This window comes from Odocoileus virginianus, chromosome 7 (assembly GCF_023699985.2).
Source record: "Odocoileus virginianus isolate 20LAN1187 ecotype Illinois chromosome 7, Ovbor_1.2, whole genome shotgun sequence".
Classification (NCBI taxonomy): Eukaryota; Metazoa; Chordata; class Mammalia; order Artiodactyla; family Cervidae; genus Odocoileus; species Odocoileus virginianus.
Window position 1 is genome coordinate 74825103 of NC_069680.1, and position 19724 is coordinate 74844826.

Consider the following 19724-nt stretch of genomic DNA (forward strand, 5'->3'; position numbering starts at 1 on the left):
GGTCATTTGTGGTCTGGTGGACACACAAATTCACTATCAAAGATATGTATGTTCACTAGCCTGGATAGATGTATAGATATAATATTTAGTTTAAAAAAAGTAGATTATAAAACTTCATGTATAATAGGATCTCATTTTAATAAAAGTGGATATATAAGTATGTATATACACTTTAAAAATTCTGGAAATACAGGTACTAAAATGCTAGCCATCTCTAGTAGTATTATGTGGTTTTTACTTTTTTATATCTTTATTTTGAATTTTATGCATGTATGGAATTTGCATTTATTCTTTAAACCGTTTAGTACAATGAAACTTCAAACATACAAACAGAATAATACAATGAACTAAAGTACCCATTATCCATTTTATTGAAACGGACAATCTTACTTTGCCTATTACCTTTTTTTGCCTATTACCTTTTTTTACTGTCTAAATATTTTATAAAAAGTACATTTTATTTTATAATTTAAAAATTAAAGCAAATTTTTTTCTTTAAAAATTAGTAGATATATTTGAAATATCTATCTAACAATTTGAGAAGAAATAAAAATTAAACTTATGCTTCATATTTGTGCCAAAATAAATGCTGGATGCATTAGAAATTCAAATACTTTTAAAAAGGAACAGAAAGTACTAGAAGAAAATATAAGTGAACTTATTTGGAACCCAGAGATTAGTAAGTTAAATAAAATGCTGTAACAAAAACTACCATACATGAAAATCACCATATGCAAAATTAAAATGCAAGTGAAAAATCAGAAAAGAAATTGTATTTTGTCAGAAATTAATAGCATAATCTAAAGTCAAATACTTGTGAGAATAAATGAGCAATAGATGTGAACAGGCAGGTCCTCAAAGAAGAAATTAAAGTGGCCAATAAATGTATGAAAAAAATTATTCTTACTAGCAATGGAAGGCAGACAAATAAAAATGACAACTGATTTTTGTCCTATGAAATTAGTAGAGAAGATATGGGGAAATAACCACTCTTGTAGACTATAGAAGATGTAAACTGGCAACCCTTTTTTTCCCTCTTTTTCTAATTGAAGTATAATTGACTTGTGTGTGTGTGTAGTCGCTCAGTCATGTCCAACTCTTTGCAACCCCGTGGACTGCCCGCCAGTCTTCTCCGTCCTTGAGATTTTCCAGGCAAGAATACTGGAGTGGGTTGCCATGCCCGCCTCCAGGGGATTTTCCCAACTAAGGGATGGAACCCAGGTCTCCCACATTGCAGGCAGATTCTTTACCATCTGAGCCACCAGGGAAGCCCATAATTGACTCACAGTGTATTAGTTTCAAGGGAACAACATTTCTTGAGGACAGTTGACAGTGTGTATGAAAGCCTTAGAATTTGGGATACTTTGGCCTAATAATGACACTTAATAGGAATTTATCATGACTATGCATTAAGATGTAACTAAAAATATTTTACCATAGTACTAGATTTATAACAGTGAAAAATAAGAAACATGAGAGGATAGCACTAATAATTTTTAAGATTTTGGTGTACCTGTGCAATGACATATTATGTAGTATTTTAAAATAATGTAGAATAATACTTAATGACATATAAAATATACATTTGACATAGTAAGCCAAAATCAAACAAATTGAGAACAACTGCATGGACACTAAAATACTATTTTGAGGTGTTGACTATAGCTGCCATTTATTTCTTTGCTTATCTTACCTGTGATTTCTAAGCATGTATTCTATAATAAGACAAGAAAATTGTTTTAAAAGAGTGATTGGAGATTCCTTAAAAAACTGGAAATAGAATTGCTGTATGACCCAGCAATCCTACTCCTGGGCATACACACCGAGGAAACCAGATCTGAAAGAGACACATGCACCCCAGTGTTCATCACAGCACTGTTTATAATTGCCAGGACACGGAAGCAACCTAGATGCTCATCAGCAGACGAATGGATAAGGAAGCTATGGTAAATATACACAATGGACTATTACTCAGCCATTAAAAAGAATTCATTTGAATCAGTTCTAATGAGATGGATGAAACTAGAGCCCATTATACAGAGTTAAGTAAGCCAGAAAGATAAAGACCAATGCAGTATACTAACGCATATATATGGAATTTAGAATGATGGTAACGATAACCCTATATGCAAAACAGAAAAAGAGACACAGATGTACAGAACAGACTTTTGGACTCTGTGGGAGAAGGCGAGGGTGGGATGTTCAGAGAGAATAGCTTTGAAACAAGTATACTATCAAGGATGAAACAGATCACCAGCCCAGGTTGGATGCATGAGACAAGTGCTCAGGCCTGGTGCACTGGGAAGACCCAGAGGGATGGGATGGAGAGGGAGGCGGGAGGGGGGATAGGGATGGGGAACACATGTAAATCCATGGCCGATTCATGTCAATGTATGGCAAAAACCACTACAATATTGTAAAGTAATTAGCCTCCAACTAACAAAAATAAATGGAAAAAAAATAAAAAAATAGTGATTGGTTTTAAGCAATAACTTGGAATATACATGCTTTAGCTCTTTCTAACGATGCTCTGTCTATACAGATTTACTGACTTGTTTTAAAATTTCCCACCAAAAAATAGCTGTCCAGAGAAACTGAGGAAGTGGATGAGATGTGTGATTTAGATTTATAACCTGAAGTATGTGGGAAAATAAAAAGACAATTGTCATTAGAAGACTTTGTACTAAGAAACTTATTTTTGTTTTAATATAGTTTTAAAGTTGAATTTATTAATATATAGTCTGATTGTTCCTAGAGAAGTGCATGGCAACCCACTCCAGTATTCTTGCCTGGAGAATCCCCATGGACAGAGGAGCCTGGTGGGCTGCAGTCCATAGGGTCACAGAGAGTTGGACATGACTGAGCGACTAAGCATAACACAGTCCGATTGCTGAGCGAGAAAGTCTGTGCTGCTGTGCTTCAGAACTGTTACTGAAAGAATTAAAAATAGGAGCAACTGAATCTAAATGTTTTTTTGTTGTTGTTCCGAAAAAGTTAGCTAAATAAGAAAACTAAGGTATTGAAAAATCATTGAGTAATATTGGTTATGGTAAACATGTGTTCATTTCTATGTCATTATTTTAAAAAAAAAATCTTTTCCTGTAGATAATCAGAATGAGAGTTTGCTATTCTGAATAAACAGTTGGTTATGATAAATTATGACTGTTTAGGAGACCAAGTAATCTTTAGAAAAAATTTTGTTAAAATTATCTCTACCACTCTTATTGCCTTAATACAACATTCATTTTTTGCCTCTTTATATCCAAATTCCTTAATGTGATAAAAGTTGTATTTAACTGATTTAATCAGATCAGTCTGTTTAATCTGGTTTTAATCCTAGATAATTTCCTTTTGGTAACTTTTTGTTTTTGTTTTGTTTAAGATTATATTTGGGAATTTAAGTATCTTTTTGTTCAGCGCAATTGCATCCTGGAGAACCTAGAATTGCATACAACACCATGGTCATCCTGTGAGTGCCTGTTTGATGATGATATAAGGGCAATTACATTTAAAGCAAAATTTCAAAAAAACATACCCTCCTTTGTGAAGATGTCAGATTTAGCAACACACCTAGAGGAAAAGCATTCAGGTAAGATCTTATTTATAAAAGACATTGCTAGTTTTAATATAAGCAAAGAAGCTGCCATTTGTAGGAAAAATGTATAACTGAATGTAAAAGTGAAGTAGAGGTGTCTGTAAGTAGCTGAGGCAGATACTAATCTCTTCCTGACTTTCTGCCTATAATCCTTTGAGATTAATTTGTAATTATTAAGGGTTACTTAAAAATATTTTTTGCATATAGTTATAAGTAACTTATCATTTAATAAGCCAGAAATAGAATAGCAACTCTAATCAGAATCACTGTTGAGATAAATATTTTATCAAGTTACTAAGCTATCATCTATACATGATTGTTAAAAATTAACATTGAGGAATTTCCTGGTGGTTTAGTGGCTAAGATTCCATGCTTCCAATGTAGTGGGCCCTGGGTTTGATCCCTGCTCAGGGAACTAGATCCCACATACTACAACTAAGACCCGGTACAGTCAAATAAATAAACAGCTATTTTTTAAAAAATAATTAACATTGATACAGAATTTATGGAATTTACTTACTGCTTTGTATATTGTAATAACATACTTCCTGACCTTGAATATGTGTGTGTGTAAGTGTGTGTATAAATTTCATTCTCAGAAACATACCACATGGAAGGATGCCTGATAAATTTTATATACATACGCACACAGTTTCCATGGGCAAAATATAATTAATTTCTTTTTAGTGAAGTAGTAGAAGAAGTATGTTTTAGGTTTAGTATGCTATACACTTTGAAATGAAGAGAGAGTAAAATAGCAAAAATAAATAACTAGATAAATTGCTACAAGTTTAGTGGGAAATACAAATACTTTCCACTAAATTGCATTGGCTTCTTAACTACAGAAATGATGCTAAAAGATGCTAACTCCTGGTTGATGGTATAACAAAATAAACAGCATTTAAAGCTATAGTTAGGGTTGCTAAATGCCAATAATGAGTAAATGTCAGTGATTATCAGTTTTAGAAACTAATAGAAAGCTTTCCAATGGCTATTATAGCAAATAAATTTAGAGGGAAAATAAAGGTTGAAAAAAATGAGATGTATCTGCAGGTTTATTGTTATATAATTTAAATTTTTTAATGAAGAAAAATTTGATGAAAAGGTTTCCTCAGAATTTGTATAAGATTACTGTTTTTGAAAAAAAATGACTGTTTTTGGTGATTTTATAGGTTGAGTTATTACAAATAGCTCAGGAACTTTGGATCTTGACAGTGAATTTTAACTTTATTCTCCAATTTGCATAAATAGTTTTCTGAATTATTATAGATGGCTTTCAGTTCAGTTCAGTTCAGTCGCTCAGTCGTGTCCGACTCTTTGCGACCCCATGAATCACAGCACGCCAGGACTTCCTGTCCATCACCAATTCCCAGAGTTTACTCAAACTCATGTCCATTGAGTCGGTGATACCATCCGGCCATCTCATCCTCTGTCGTCCCCTTCTCCTCCTGCCCTCAATCCCTCCCAGCATCAGGGTCTAGATTTCATTAAATGCTAGAATTGTTTTAAGTGAAATAAGATTATTTTTACAGTTTTCTAATGAAAAGAATCTGATCCCAAATAAAGTTGAAACTCCTAAGATATCACATGCTAAGTCTCAACTCTCTTTCTTGTGGTTTTTTTTACTAGCAAGCTCTGCCCTCTTCTGGTTTGTCCACAGAAATGTAAGGGTTGGGTCATATGCAGTTATTAGGACATTTCAAGTTAGTGCTTTTCAAATTGGTTCAGAATGTTAGATTTAAAAAAATTTTTTTAACAGGATTCTTTTAACAGGATATAGTTTTCATATAGGCGATTACCCTTATTTAATAAAGTGTGTACATTCACATTGGTAAGTATGGACATGAAACCCATGAAAGCAACACCACAGTCATGAAATCGTCACCTGCCTCTTTGTATCTCTTTCTGTCCCTCATCCCTGCCCCTGATCCTTCCAGGTAGTCAATCTGCTTTCATCCCTGCCCCTGATCCTTCCAGGTAGTCAATCTGCTTTCTGTCACTAGAGATTAGTTTGAATTTTCTGTGCTTTTATATATATGGAATCATTTGTTTGACATCTCTAACTTAGCAAATTCTTTGAGATGTATCAGTTTCTTTGAGATGTATCTATGTGGTTGTGTGTATCAGTAAATCATTCTTTATCTTATTATACAAATATACCATGCTTTGTTTATTTGTTCAGTTATGGATGTACATCTGGGTTGTTTCCAGTTCTTGGCTATTATAAAGTTTCTATAAACATTTAAGTAGAAGACATTATTCAGATATAGTCTTTCTTTTCTCATGAGCAAATACCCAAGAATTGAATCAATAGTTGGATTATATGGTAGGCTTATGTTTAACTGTTAAAGAAACTGCCAAAAAAAAAAAATAAGGAAACTGCCTGTTTTCCAAAGCAGTTGTACCATTTTACATTTCCACCAGTGTATGAGTTCTGTTTTTTTCACACCCACCTCAACATTTGGTATGGACATTCTTCTTAATTTTGTGCATTCTAATAGATGTGTAGTAATGGGTCATCATAATTTCAGCTTGCACTTACTTATTGACTGGTGATGTTGAACATCTTTTATGTACTTAATTTGCCACCTATATATCTTCTTTAATGAAGTGTCAATTGAAATCTTTTGCTTACCAGAAAAAAAGTTGGCTTCATTGTTTTATTGAATTTTGAGAGTTCTTTATATTCTGGGTAAAAATTCTTTTGGGGGACTTACCTGGTGGTCCAGTGGTTAAGACGTCACCTTTTTAAGGCAGGTAGCTTGTCTTCAGTCCCTGGTCAGAAAGCTAAAATTCCACATGCTTTGAGGCCAAAAAGACAAGATGCAAACCAGAAGCAATATTGTAACAAATTTAATAAACACTTTAAAAATAATCCACATCAAAAAAAGCTTTAAAAAACTTTTTTTTGGGGGGGGGGGTGTGCTGCATCCAGCTTGTAGGGTAGTTCCCTGACCAGGGACTGAACCTGTGCCCCAGCAGTGAAAGTGCTGGGTTCTAACCGCTGGACCACCAGGGAATTCTTGCTTTTTGTTGTTCTTGTTGTTGTTTAGTCACTAAGTCATGTCCCATTCCTCGAAACTCATGGACTGTAGCCCACCAGGCTCCTCTGTCCATGGGATTTCCCAGGCAAGAATACTGGAGTGGGTTGCCACTTCCTTCTCCAGGGAATCTTCCCGACCCAGGGATCAAACCTGTGTCTGCTGCATTGGCAGTCGTATTCTTTGCCACTGAGACACCTGGGAAGCCCAGAGAATTACTGATAATATCTGTTAATAAGAATTTTTATGTCTATATCACGGTGGATATTTGTCTGCAGTTTTCTTGTATCTTTTTCTGGTTTTGGTGTTAGAGCAATGCTCATAGAATGAGTTGGTGTATAGTTTTTCCTTTTCATTTTTCCAGAAGAGTTTATTTAGAATTAGATTAATGATCTAATTTCTAATCTAATCTAATTTCTAACAGATTAATGGTCTGTTTCTTCCATACATGTTTGGTAGAACTCTTTCAGGCCTATCTGGGCCTGAAGTTTTCTTTATTGGGAGGTTTTAACTACAAATTCAATTTCTTTTAATAGATACAGGGATGTTCCATTTACTTGTTTCTTCTTAAGTGCGCTTTGATAGTTTGTATCTTTCAAGAAATTTGTTCATTTCATCTAGGTTGTTGGCACAACAACAACAAAAGTTTGTTGGCATAAAGTGATAATATTTTCTTACTATCCCTTTTAATATATATAGAATTTGTAGTAATACTGGTATTACCTAATATTGCTAATTTGTGCCTTCTCTATTTTTTTTTTTAACCTGATCATTTTGGCTGGAGTTTTACCAGTTTTATTAATCTGCTCATATAACTAACTACCTTTTGTATTCATTAATTTTTCTATTTTCTAGTCCATTGATTTCTGCTCTGATCTTTTTTTTTTTCCTTTCTTCTGCTTTCTTGGGTTTCTTTCTTTCTTTTTTTTACATTTCTTAGGGTGTAAATGGAGGTAACTGAGATGTTTTTTTCTCAGTGTAGTTTAGTGCCATGAATTTTCCTTTAAGTACAGCTTCTAAGTTCTCTACCCAATACGTTATGGATTATGAGATTTTCCACTCTAGCTAGTGGGAGAAGACACTATTCCTATCTCTCTGCAGGCTTCAGGGATTGTTCAATACTTTTGGATGGTTCTTTGCTTATCCTCTGGTTACATATATTGGTCAGTACTCAGTTGAATTCTTCAAGGGGGGGTACCCTCTGCAGTGCTCCAGAGTTTTCTCCAGAGTTCCCCTTTGTCTTGTCTAATAACCAACCCTGATATCTCTAGCCGTATTAGCTTTCCAGACTCAAACCTGTGTCTGCTGTCAGTTCAGGGAAACCACAAGCTCTGCCTGGGTCTCCTTTCCGATACCATAGCCAGCAAACTCTTGTCTATAAGCTGGGGCAGTTACTAGGCTTACATCTTTTGCTTCTCATCTCTTAGGGATCACTGTCCTTTGTTGCCTGATATCTAATGTCCTGAGAATTGCTGTTTCATACATTTTGTTTAGTTTTTAGTTGTTTTCAGGTGTCAGCTATTTTTACACACAACACTTCTGACATCAAATGTATGGTTTGTTGTTGTTTTCCACACCAACAGCCAATTCTCCAACTCTGTGAACACTAACTGGGTGTTGTACAGTTCAATTCAATTTTGATGCTACCTACTTCGAGTTAGTGTCAGACTTCACAGGTTTAAGAGCTCAGTCATGGCCAAGAAAATTAAAAAACAAAACCCCACTTTTTAATTGAGTTACAGAGATTTATTCTCAGAGAACTCCATATACCCACTTTTACATGGGAACATTTATTATTAACTTTAACCAAACGTAAGTCCATGTGCTGGACACACAGGCCTAATGAACTGAAATGTCAGAGTTTGGAGCAGAAAAAGGTTTATTGAAGGGTCAAGCAAGGAGAATGAGCAACTCATGCTCAAAAAATCCTAAGTCCCTGATTGTTTTCAGGGAGAAGTCTTTATGGGCAATATTTGGGGTGTGAAAGGATGTGACTTCTTCAGATTGGTTGGTGGTAAGGTAACAGGATAATGTTCCAGGAATCTTGTGCTTTTTAGCCGGAAGTTACCATCCTCCACCTGGGTGGGGGCCTTAGTTCCTGCAGAAGAACTCAAAGATATTGTTATATATATTTTATGAGAAGGACCCTGCCCCACTGGTGTACTATTGTTTTTTGACTGCTCCTTCTTCATTTCTGCATTCCCTCCCTTTCCAGATTAGTAACTGAATTGGAACTCAGGGAAGATCAAGGAGGCTGAATGAAGCCTATTTCTTACAAACAAGAAATGAGGACAGAGAGGAATTTGTAGCTGGGAGGGTCCCACAGGGTCATTATCTGTTTTAATACTAACAGTTAATATAAATTAATAATATTTCTGGAAAATAAACACAGATAATAGAAAATTTACAGATTTTTACATCATCAAACAAAAATTTGATACAACTTTCCAAAATGGAAGTAAGTGGCCACAGAAGACTCTAGGTTTATACTAACTGGTGAAATCTTGGGTAGTGTTATAGTGCCGTGTGTGTTTCTAAACCTGTTAGTCCTACTTATGTGTCCCTCCGGTCCCCGCCTCTGAAGCCTCACATGCTTAAGAAGATGGTCACTGCAAGAAGAATGCCATAGGCAGTAGAGGGGCTACATTTAAGTTGGTGTCACAGAAGAGTCAACTCTGTTATCTTCTTTTTTTTTTAAGTCTTTATTGAATTTGTTACAATATTGCTTTGGTTTTTTTGGCCACAAGGCATGTGAGATCCTAGCTCCTCAACCAGAGATCAAACCTGCACCCTCCTCATAGCAAGGCAAAGTCTTAACCACAGGACCAGGAAATTCCTGTTACATATCTTTTACATAAAACATCTACTTGCTGGGGTTAGAGACCTAGAATTAGAGTTAACAATAAAAATAAACAACATATAGACAACAACAAATTAGGTGGCTATAGTTTTGATGATTAGTAGCACAAAGGATATATCCTCACTTCATTTGGGGCATGAGGCTGGGAATTGGGAATATTCCTGCAAGCCCTGGAGATACACTCCCTGTTGGGAAACCATATGAAAACTTTGTGCTGTTATAGTCAGTCCTTGGTGGGCTTCCCTGGTAGCTCAGCTGGTAAAGAATCCACCTGCAATGCAGGAGACCCTAGTTCTATTCCTATGTCGGGAAAGATTCTCTGAAGAAGGGATGAACTACCCTTACTCCAGTATTCTTGGGCTTTACTGGTGGCTCAAGTGGTAAAGAATCCACCTGCAATGCGGGAGACCTGGGTTTGATCCCTGGGTTGGGAAGATCCCCTGGAGGAGGGCATGGCAACCCACTTACCATGAGGAGTTCTTGCCTAGAGAATCCCCATGGACAGAGAATCCATGGGGTTGCAGAGTCAGACATGACTGAGGGACTCAGCACAGCACAGCACACAGTCAGTCCCTGGTAGTGAAACTGAGCAGGATCCTGTGGGGCCCTCCCTGGTACAGACATCCATCTTTTCAACCACGTTAGCCAAGTAAATCTTTACTCTTAGTTGCAGGCAGATGACCCCTTACACTTTAGAGTAAATGCTGAAGCCATAAGTGAGTAAGATTGTCTAGCAAAAGGGTAGAGAAGACCAACAACAAGACCTCAGTGTCCTTTACTATAAGTAACTGTGAATCAACCATATAATTAACCATGTTTGTAAATTAAAGATTTGGGTTTGGCCTCCTAATTTATGATATTTCTTTTTGCTTATCTTTTACAGGAGTGATTCTAATCAAAGCCCAGATTTTAGAGCTAGTGTTTCCCATTACAGCAGTTCAGAAAATAGCTCTAAATGCTCGCAGTTCTCTGAAGAGTATTTTTTCTTCTCTTCCCAATATTACATACACTGGCTGTGCAAAATGTGGATTGGAACTACAAACAGATGAGAACAAGATCTACAAACAATGTTTTAGCTGCTTGCCATTTACTATGAAGAAAATGTACTATAGGTAAGGCAACTAAGCAGGCCAGCTGGATGGGAAATGTTTATTATTATGGGACTAGAAATGACCAGAAAGTTACATATATCAAGTGTTTCTAATGAAAAAGAACTGGAGCTAATCCAAGAGAATAAATTTTTTCCTCCTCAGTGATGGAAAAATGGCTATTTATGAAAGCAAAAATTGCCCAGTAATCATAACGGGAACTTTTAAAAAGCAGTAATTAGGAGATTTTATTGTCTTTAAGCAGATATACTAAGGAAACCTTTTACTTGGTTTAATTTTTAACCAAGTTCTGAATGGCTCATAAGAAACTCATTTTCCCATCTTAACATATTATTGGAATTTAAAGGCTAAGATTAATTATATGATCCAACCCCTGAGTTGTGGAAGCTAGTAAGATGTTTAACTTTTCTGCACCTCAGTTTTCTCATCTTCACACTAAACATTAAGGATAGCAGATTAGCAATTGGTGTTTTGTGCTCTTTTCTATTTCTAAATACTGCAGTATCTAAAAACCGAATGCAAATATGTTCAGCATGTTATCATAGAATACTTTAAATAAGAAAATTTATAGAAGCATAATCCATTAGCCTTATTTCTCTTTACATATATTTATGTTTGTTATGAATAAGTAAATGAACTTTGCTCTTACTTTGAAAATTGCTTGTCTGAAAAGGAAGATTGGATTCAGGTGCATGGTCCCCTCCTCCCCTTGTCTCCACCAAGTCCATTCTCCACAGCCAACAGAGTAACCACTCCATTCCTTGAGAACCTTTCCAGAATTTCCCATCACACTCTGCCTGTCCCATCACGCTCATCTGCTACACTCCTTGCCTTGATCTCTGGGTTGATACTGGCCTTCTATAAGGTTTTTAGCACTCTGACTTTTTCCTCCTTAGGGCTTTCTCGCCTGCTTTTCCCCCTGCCTAACTCCACAAGGCTGACTCGTTTGTGTCTTGGTTGAGAGGCCCTTCATCAGGGAGACTTTTTTTAGTCACCTCCTTTGTTCTGTGTTGAAGTGCCCTGTGTGTGCACCTGGAGTCATTTACTTGCATAGTCTTCTGAAAAACCTGATTATGGAGATATAATTCACAGTCCATCAAAGTAATCCACCTAAAATGTCAAATTCCAGAGAAGTATATTCACAGGCTTGTGCAACTGTTACCACAATCAATTTTAGATCACCTTCACCTCTCCCTCCCCCAAAGTAGCCACTTCTCATTCTCCCTTCCCACCAACCTAGAGCACCCACTAGTTTTTCTAGCTCTATAGATGTACTTACTTTGGACATTTCATATAAATAATCATAGAGTGTACAGTCTTTTATGACTGGCTTCTTTTTTTAAAAAACATTTCAAGTTTCATCCATATTGTAGCATATGTCAAGTGCTTCATTTTGTTTTAATGCCAGATAATATGGGCATCCCTGCCTGTCAATACAGGAGATGCATGTTTGATCCCTGGGTTGGGAAGATCCCTGGAGAAGGAAATGGCAACCCACTCCAGTATTCTTGCTTGGGAAATCTCATGGACAGAGGAGCCTGGCAGGCTTAGTCCTTGGGGTCACTAAAGAGTTGGACACAACTTGATGACTAAAAAACAACAACAATATGGATATACCACATTTTATCTGTCCATTCATCAATTGATGAACATTTGGATTGTACCTACTTTTTGGCTATCATAAATAAAACTGCTCCAAACATTCATGTATAGCTTTTTGTGTGGCTGTGTTTTCATTTCTCTTGGGCATGTACTCAGGAGTAGAATTGCTAGGTTGATGTGGTAACTTTTTAATCCTTCTGAGTAACTGCCAAACTGTTTTCTGAAGCTGCTGCACAATTTTAGTTTTACCAGCAGTGAATGAGGGTTGCAGTTTCTCCATGTCCTTGCTGTCAGTTTTTATTATTTGTTTCTCTTTTTTGTTGCATGTGCTTTTGGTATCATGTCTAAGAAAAGTATCCTTCCTAAGCCAGTATCATGGAGGTCTACTTCTATATTTTCTTCCAAGAATTTTATAGTTATCTCTTACATGTAGATTCATGGTCTGTTTTGAGTTAATTTCCATATGTGGTATAAGGAAGGAGTCCAACTTCATTCTTTTATTCAGTTGTCCCTGGACAGTTGATTGAAAAGCCTATTCTATCCCCACTGAAGCATCTTGCCACCATTATTGAAAACCTTAATTGTCTTTCTATACCACTAAACTCTGAAGTTTCTTGAGTGAAGGAAGCAGATCTCTTACTCACTAGTGTATACCCAGTGTGTACACTGAATAGTACAAGATTTTGAGCACATATTTGTTGAAATAAAGAATGGAGGAAGAGGGACTTCCCTGGAGGTTCCGTGGTTAAGACTTTGTGCTTCCAATGCAGGGGACGCAGGTTCAGCCCCTCGTCAGGGAACTGAAGGGCCATGTGCCACATGGCACATCCAAATTTAAAAAAGAGAATGGAAGAAGTGAGATACCCTGGGGAAAGATTATAAAAAGATAAAAGGACTTAGAATCATCATGTGGATAAAGGGGGAAGTAAGTTTTTAGAGAGAAAATCAATAGTAATGTTTTAGTGGTTACACTGAATTCCCCTATACTGGTAAGTCTTTCTAAATTCTGTTCAGTTTATTTTGTAATAATTTGTTTTTAAAAGGGGTATATCGCTTTCTTTAAAAGTAAACAATAATTTTACTCATGTCATTTTGTTCATATTGTTTGTTCTTTAGAGTGTATCATGGTTTGTATCTACTCCTTTGTCTTTATTTAGTGACATGCAAAACAGTTTTTTTTATGGTAAAGAATCCAGTGGAAAAAAATAACTTGAAATTGTGATTGTGAAATATGTGATTATCATCTTTATCTCTAAAATTATGTCTTCTTATATTAGTATCTGAAAATTTAAAATGAATATGAAATAAATAAAATCTATTAATTTATCACTTGAAACTCTTTAAAATAAAAGCCCTTCATTTCTAGGGCATTTCAGGACATCCTAGTGTTGTTTTAGGAATTAAAATTAACTCTGCAGAAAAACCCAGTGATTTGGGCTTCCCTGGTGGTTCAGTGGTTAAGAATCCACCTTGCAAGGGACACCAGTTTGATCCCTGGCCTGGGAAGATCCCAAATGCCTCGGGGCAACTCAGCCTGTGCGTGGTAATTACTGAAGCCAGCATGCACTAGAGTTTGTGCTCCAAAACAAGAGAAGCCATAGCAATGAGAAGCCCACACAGCACACCTGGGGTAGCCCCTACTCACCGCAACCAGAGAAAGCCTTTGCACAGCAACAGTGACCCAGTGCCGCCAAAATAAGTAAATAAATAAATATGTTTTTTATAAAACTGATTTTTGAAATTATATTACATTTAAACATTTCTTTAATTGAAAATCTTTTTGACAGTCCTGAGCTGTTTACTGTTTTGTAGGCCAGCTTTAATGACCATAGTTGATGGAAAATGTAAGGTCTGCATCCATGTAGGATCAAAGCTGATAGAGAAGATTCTTCTCAACATTTCTCCTGACTGGCTCAACAGAATAATAGGTAAGATATCAACAACATGCCATCAAGAGGTTGTCCTCTGTGAAACCATTCATATCAGGAATACAGATAGTATATTAAAATAGAAGGAACACTATACTATAAATTAATTCCTTTTCCTGTCAGTATATAAGCAGAAGGATAATTTAGCTTGAGTGAAAAACAAGACTATACAGACTACTGTACATAAAATAAGTCATCAATGAGGACCAACTATATAGCACAGGGAATTCTACTCAGTGCACTGTAATAACCTATGTGGGAGAAGAATCTGAAAATGAATAGACATATGTATATGTGTAGCTGAAACACTTTGCTGGACACTAGAAACTAGCACAGCATTGTAAATCAACTATACTCCAATATAAAATAAAATTTTTTTTAAATAAATAGAATTCTCATAGATACAATGAAAAAAAAAAAACACAAGATTATGTAAGTTGGAAGGTAAGACTTGCTCTACATCTGTCTCAGCACATGAAGAGAAAGAAGTAGGTACCTAATCTCTTCTTACTCTAAATTTCCAATTGGTGAGGGAAAACACAAGTCTCTTAGTTTTTTAATAGTCAAGTAAATGAATGTGCAACACTATATAAATGTATGAAGACTGTCCAGTGTCAGTCATGTGGATATTCAGGAACCTCAGCTCTGATGATAGGTACAACAACAGTGGCTGATCATCAGTAGCTAACAACAAAATGAAGATGTTCCATTTGTCAGATGCTCAAACTCCATCCTTTCCTCATTAGTCTTAGACTCTTTAAGCAGATGAGTTAATCTCGTTTAATGATGTCTCTGTCTCTTAATAGTGGGTCATTTTTTCTGGCTTTCATTTTTGCTTAAATATTGAACATTGCGTATAGAACAATACAGACTGAGGTGTACAGTATTTATACCTAAAGTGAGCCTGCTTATTTTCTTCGACTTTTAATGGGGGTGGGGGTGAGCAGAGTAGAGTAAATTTTGTCAGACCATGAGTCGGATTTGAGTTGTTCATTGCTCTGGTTATCTTCAGGTCACCACTGGCTTCAAATTATCTAGCATTATGCGTGCTCATGGTGGGGAGTGGTTCTCCAGAGAGTTTCCTCCAGATATTCCTGCTTCACTGTCAGCTTTAATCTTTCACCCTGCACCCGGGCCTCAAAGTTTCTTACACTCTTATACCTCACCAGGTTGCGCAGGCTCCGTTGGTTGTCATTTTTGCATCCCAGCCTAGAGAGAGGGGCAGGAGTGATTCTCTTTGATTCTTGTCCAGCCGTAGTCTTACACAGGTTCTTTGTGTGTCTCATTTTTGGATGTGGTGCTTTCTAACAGACCCTGTCCCTCCTGCATAGCAGCCAAGCTCTGCCTTGTGTCTTTGTTGAGTATCTTTGCATGGTCCTACCCCTCTCCCAGCAGCAGGGTACTGCTGATGGTCTTGATCCAAGATGGTTTTCTGCCCCTCCCCCAGGGATAGAGGGATTTTCCTCCATCTTCATCCTCACCATCTATACCTTGGAGCAGGAAGACTTGTCTTAAGATCCCTGGTGGTCCAGGGGCTAAGACTCCATGATCCCAATGCACAGGGTCCCTGGTCAGGGAACTGGATCCCACAGCCATGACCAAAGGTCCTGCAATGAAGATCGAAGATCCTGCCTGCCACAACTAAGACCTGGCACAAACAAAGAAATAAGTATTTTAAAAAGATTTTGATATTCATTAAGTAACTGACTCAGGGTTCTGTTATACAAATGGTATGTGTATATATAACCATGATAAGAGCTATAGACTAGATTAACATAAAGAGTTCTTTTCTGATATGGACATGCCCGTTTTGTTTCAAGCTTAATTTAGGAAAAGATTAATCTCAGTTCTTTCCTGTATTGTTTTATGAAGCCAGTGACTGTGCCATAATAGGAAACACCATCAGTCTGAACTTGTGCTTTCTCTTCAGAGCAGCAGGAATTGCACCTCATCATTATGGAGTAACCTATGGCTAGAAAGAGCAAGGATAGAGATATTTACAGTGGCTTTGGGACTTAAGAAACCAAGGGAAACAATGAACACTTTAGATGTGAGCATTTCCATTCCCTCGGAAGGGACACTAAGAGCTCTCGTGTTTCCTCTTCCTCAGCACCCCCCTCTGATGTCACCTACAGAATGGTCGCCGCGGACCTGCTCCATGCCTTGCTGGCGGGCAGCAGGGCACCCTGTGTCCTGAAGGTGCAGAGCCTCTTTGTGTTGGATGAAAACAGCTACCCACTGCAACAGGACTTCTCCCTCCTGGACTTTTATCTTGACGACTTGCAGCATGCATCCCATGCCCTTCTCTGAGACCAGAGGAAGAACATGCAGGCACTTCAAGGAAGAGCACTGAAATGATTTGTCTTTGGAAATGAAATGACAGGGCTTTTGCTCGGGGTGTTAAAATAAGTATGTTTTATAAAGAGAATTATGCTAAAAGTATTAATTAAAACTTTTTTTCCCCCTAAGAAAATTCTGTGAAGTTTATTGTTTGTTTATTTTTTGGTCTTTCCCTTTCTTGCTTCTAGAGAAATGATCCAGCAATGAGGCAACATCCAGCAGTTCATTAGGATTAAGTCTCTCTCCGTTTAGTCCCTGCCCCATTCCAGGCACTGTCCTAAGTACTGGGACATGGACCTGAGGAATTCTTTTCTGCTACGGTCACAAACTTAATTTTTTTTCTTACTCCTTCATTAATAAACTGTAGACATGAAATGATTTCTTTGATTATCACTATACATGACTGTGGCTTAGTTCATATAAGCCTATGTTTAGACAAGTTCCAGACGACCATGTCTTTTGATAAAGAGGTGTTGAAAATGTAGGAACATGGTCATGTTTCAGCTCATTATCAGGGAAGGCAGAGAGTCATATTGTTCATTTCCAGGATTTGAGTAGCTCACTGAATTTACTTAGCAACACTTTACAATTACATTCTATACATTGTCTCACTACAACTATAGCAGCAGCTCACAGAGAATGGTAGTCACCGATGGGGAAATAGGGAGCGGTACTTAACCAGGAAGTCTGGGGGATGCTCGGTGGTACTAGGTTAATCATATTGCTTGAACAATGTTAAATTCATGATAAAACGAACAGGTGTGTTTTATAAAATTGTTTTGGTTCATTGAAATTGTTTTCTCAAATTCAGGCTTATTTTGTTTTTAACTTGTCTTCCCTAAAAATGAACCTCAGGAGTTTTGTGATGCTCTCCAAAACCATATACAAAAATGGTTGTATGAGACTGCACACGTACAAAAGACCCTTATTCTGTGGAGAAGGGTCTGTGACTTCTAACAAAACCTTCTCACACAGTTTATGACAGTTTCTTGTCATGGGAGAACAAGCTCCTGCCTGATCTCTTCCACCCCTGACAACTCCCGCCAAATGGCACCTCCTCTCTCCATCCTGGTACTTCTCTCTGATTCGTTTCACTCTATGCTCAGATAAGCGCAGGATAGCAGGCCAGCAAATTGTCTGCATAATCAGATACTAGATAAGCTAAGAAACTGTCTTTATTTACATTTGTTGTTTAGTTTCTCAGTCTTGTCCGACCCTTTTGTGACCCCATGGACCGTAGCCCACCAGGCTCCTCTGTTCATGGGATGTTCCAGGCACGAATACTAGAGTAGGTTGCCATTTCCTTCTCCAGGGGAATCTTCCCGATCCAGCGGTCAAACCTGAGTCTCCTGCATTGCAGGCAGATTTTTATGTAACACTGTGATCATACTGTCTGGAAGAATCTTACCAATATGGTATAGTGATTCCCCTAAATGGGAAATCCTGGTTTTACTTTCTCCTTTATTTTTACTTGATGGAATTATTAGAAAAATGTCTCTAACTTCTAAAGAATATAAATTCCCTGTATTAAAAAGATCACTTCCCAAATATAGAAAAAATATATACATTCATGTAACCAATATCCCAATTAAGATTTAGAACATTGCCATCACTCTAAAAAATTTTCTCATCTCCACCTCCAGTTAGTTCCCACTAATGACAGGAAATCACTGTTCTGATTTCTATCACCATAGATTAGTTTGACCTGTTCTTGAATTTCATATAAGAAAAATCATGTAGTTTATTTCCTTTGTGAATTTTTTTTTCACACATCATTTTTGAAATTCACCCAAGTTTCATGTGACTCAATAGTCATTCTGTTTATTGCTGTGGAATATACCAATTTTATGAATATATTACATTACCCATTTTCTAGCTGCTATAAGCATTGTATTACAAGTCTTGTTGTAGATATATGTTTTTATTTTGTAGTTGGGGAGGTAAATCCCTATGGAGATTGCTGGTTTATGGGATAGGTGTGTATTTAACTTTGTAAGAAACTATCAAGCAGTACTTCAAGACTGTTCTACACACTCACCAGTCATGTATGAGGATTCCAGTTCTATATCTTTGCCAACATTTGGGGGTGTCATTTTCATTTTAGCCATTGTAATGGGTGTAAAGTGGTTTAAAAAATTAGGTTAGTGGCTGTGAGAAGGGGAGGTAGTGCTTGGGAATGGACACAAGAGAAGAGTGTGTGTGTGTGGGGGGGGGTGTGGGGGGCAGCTGGGGAACTGGTTTACCAGTTTCCCCACAATGATCAGTTACCAGTTTCCCTGCAGCTCTGATGGAGGAGATAGATAGGCCCCAGGATGAGCCCTGCAACTGGTGTCTTGCTGATGCTTTGAGATGGGATACCAGTGGGAGCGTTGGGCCTGATTGGGTGCATTCTTGTGGGTTTCCCCCCAGGATACATATGCAGAGAAGGCCTTCAGTCTAGGGGAAGGACAAAAGGAGGGAGAAGATGCAAGCTAGAATCCATCTTGGCTGAGAGGTGTGCCCCACACCAGGACCAAATATGGAGATGACTGGTCAGAAAAAAAAAAAAATCCAGAAAACTGCCACTACATAAGCAACCTAAGCTGCCCCTAGTAGATGCAACTCACTCTGAGCTCACCTGTGTGCTCCTTCAAAAAGTATCCTGTTGTTTCCACACACACTTTGCTGCTTCCACATGTATTATGCTTCTAATGAACACCCCCCCCCCCCTTTTTTTTTCCTCACAATCTTCATCTCTGCTGAGTTCTTCAAAGAAGACAAGAACTGAAGTCCGTTTTTCAGGCTTTCACCTCTGGAATCAGCTCCAAATCCATCCTTTAAGGGGGGATCGGGATGGGGAATACATGTAAATCCATGGCTGACTCATGTCAATGTATGGCAAAAACCACGACAGTATTGTAAAGTAATTAGCCTCCAACTAATAAAAATAAATGGAAAAAAAAAAACCTTGCTCTGCAGATGGAGTTCTCTTTAAGCGTCTCTCCTGCGCAGTGAGTACACTGCTAACCAGTAGACGGCGCTAGAGATACACGGCGGGATGTAGGCGCTTTTCTCGGTGGGTGCCGGTAGCGGCACGTATGTTCCGAGGGGTGCGCCAACACTGGGTGGCGCTCTGCTCCAGCTACTTACTCTGGACGCCGCGGGTCCCTCCGCCGGCTTGCGGCTTGGCCTAGCCCGCCAGTCACGTTCCCATGGCCCTCCCGACAAGGAGACCACACCAGCTCCAGGCGCCACTCCGGTTTGTACCCA

The 19724-nt window shown here is 37.7% G+C and overlaps 1 protein-coding gene across 4 annotated transcripts in view; it reads left to right on the top strand.

The window, feature by feature from the left end:
* SHLD2 (shieldin complex subunit 2) overlaps window positions 1-16608 on the top strand; it is a 63658-nt gene extending 47050 nt beyond the window's left edge. For 3 of the 4 annotated variants that reach the window (XM_070470973.1, XM_070470972.1, XM_070470976.1), the window contains exons 6-9: window positions 3383-3589; window positions 10380-10608; window positions 14020-14135; window positions 16246-16608. In XM_070470973.1, the coding sequence (XP_070327074.1) occupies window positions 3383-3589; window positions 10380-10608; window positions 14020-14135; window positions 16246-16445 (752 nt within the window). In that variant the 3' untranslated portion in view covers window positions 16446-16608. The remainder of the gene's footprint in view (window positions 1-3382; window positions 3590-10379; window positions 10609-14019; window positions 14136-16245) is intronic. The other variant, XM_070470975.1, reaches the window with a different exon arrangement.
* Window positions 16609-19724: the final 3116 nt, after the last annotated feature.